The 1,320-nt window shown below is 44.9% G+C and overlaps 1 protein-coding gene across 1 annotated transcript; it reads right to left on the bottom strand.

Moving 5' to 3' along the window:
• Positions 1-214: 214 nt before the first annotated feature.
• Positions 215-1,096, bottom strand: LOC137332690 (syntaxin-3-like). Its single transcript, XM_067996636.1, has one exon. The coding sequence runs from the start codon at positions 1,094-1,096 to the stop codon at positions 215-217; it is 882 nt and encodes a 293-aa protein (XP_067852737.1).
• Between the last annotated feature and the right edge of the window lie 224 nt (positions 1,097-1,320).

Raw genomic sequence — 1,320 nt, 5'->3', positions numbered from 1 at the left:
ACAGTGCCATCATTGCAGAAATACTTTTTTGTCCTTAGTATATATAGCAACAGAAATAATGTGCTGGCAAGTCAATGAATGCATAAAAGTACAGAAATCTGACGACAGACATACTGCAATCCAAAAGTCCTCGAAGTGGGGCTGGGGTATCTCCTCGAGGACTCACTAAGTCCCAAGACCACAGCTTGAAAAGCTATGAGCTGTGCGATTGTTTTTAAGAAGCCACCTTTGCAATGCATGGTGCACAGGCGCACAGGCTTAGTATTGCTGCTGCTGCAGCAGTAGCTCGGGATTTCTTCTGATACTTTACTGCTTTTTTAATATGTTCTGAAGACGGCGAAATATAATCAACCGTTTGCAGTACGTTATACTCAATGCTGTTTATAACCTCTTGCTGCTCAGTCACCAGCACCGCAAAGTGCAGGAAGACTCTGTGAAGCTCGGCTATCTGAGATTCAAGGGCCAGTAGCTGCTTGTGGCGCTCATGGGAGAGAGCCAGGTGCTCCTTAGCTTTGAGGATCTCCAGATCCTGGCCAACAATTTGTGGGGCTGCAGGATTCTCCACCAAACGGTCAACAACCTCGTCCTGGAGTTGCAAGCCCGCCAGCTGAGTCTGACGAACAATTTGCTGCCTCAACCTGCCGACGTAATCAATCTCCTTGGTGTAGTGGAAAGTTAGAATCTCCCGATAGCGTGTTACCAGCGCGTTAAACTGGCACTGGCGAATCCTGTATTCAACTGACAGCCGCCCGTCGTTCCTTTTCTGAGAAAGTATGGTTTTCATCCCATCCAGCTGTGACTGAATAACCTTGGCCTCGTGAGTCAATTCGCACTTGGCATCTTTCAGACATTTCTTTTCCTTGCATATACTGTCTTCTGCAGTACTACAAAGCACCTTCGCGTGCTGCTTTCGAATATCGTAAACTAGCTTTTCCAGTTTGTTGAGGTTTGAGGAAGTGGCTGTAACATCATTAAAAAATGTGTCAAATTCGCTGGACCCTGCTCCTTCAAACGCTGGGTTATCAATTCCATCAAACACATTTTCCACAAAATTCTCCTTTGAAGTTTTCATTAGCTCCTCCAGTCTGTCCTTCATTTTAGTGCAGGTGTTTGCGACTCCCTCCTACACTTTCTAGTCAATTAATGAACTTCCTTGAATGAATCATGTGGTTTTTGTAGCTAATTCTCTCCACGTCAGTGCTAAATATGTGTGTGTTAGAGCCAACACCCATTCTCAAGCAGCACTTTGTTTTCCCTTTATCATGTGATGACCTGATATAAGTACATGCTTGGCTGAACCGTACACCAAAAAAGATATGG

The sequence above is a fragment of the Heptranchias perlo genome, chromosome 15 (genome assembly GCF_035084215.1).
Source record: "Heptranchias perlo isolate sHepPer1 chromosome 15, sHepPer1.hap1, whole genome shotgun sequence".
Classification (NCBI taxonomy): Eukaryota; Metazoa; Chordata; class Chondrichthyes; order Hexanchiformes; family Hexanchidae; genus Heptranchias; species Heptranchias perlo.
This window is presented reverse-complemented; position numbering and strand designations above follow the sequence as displayed.

Bases quoted from the DNA above. Each gene is read 5' to 3' on its own strand.
- LOC137332690 (XM_067996636.1), bottom strand. From the start codon at position 1,096: ATGAAGGACAGACTGGAGGAGCTAATGAAAACTTCAAAGGAGAATTTT.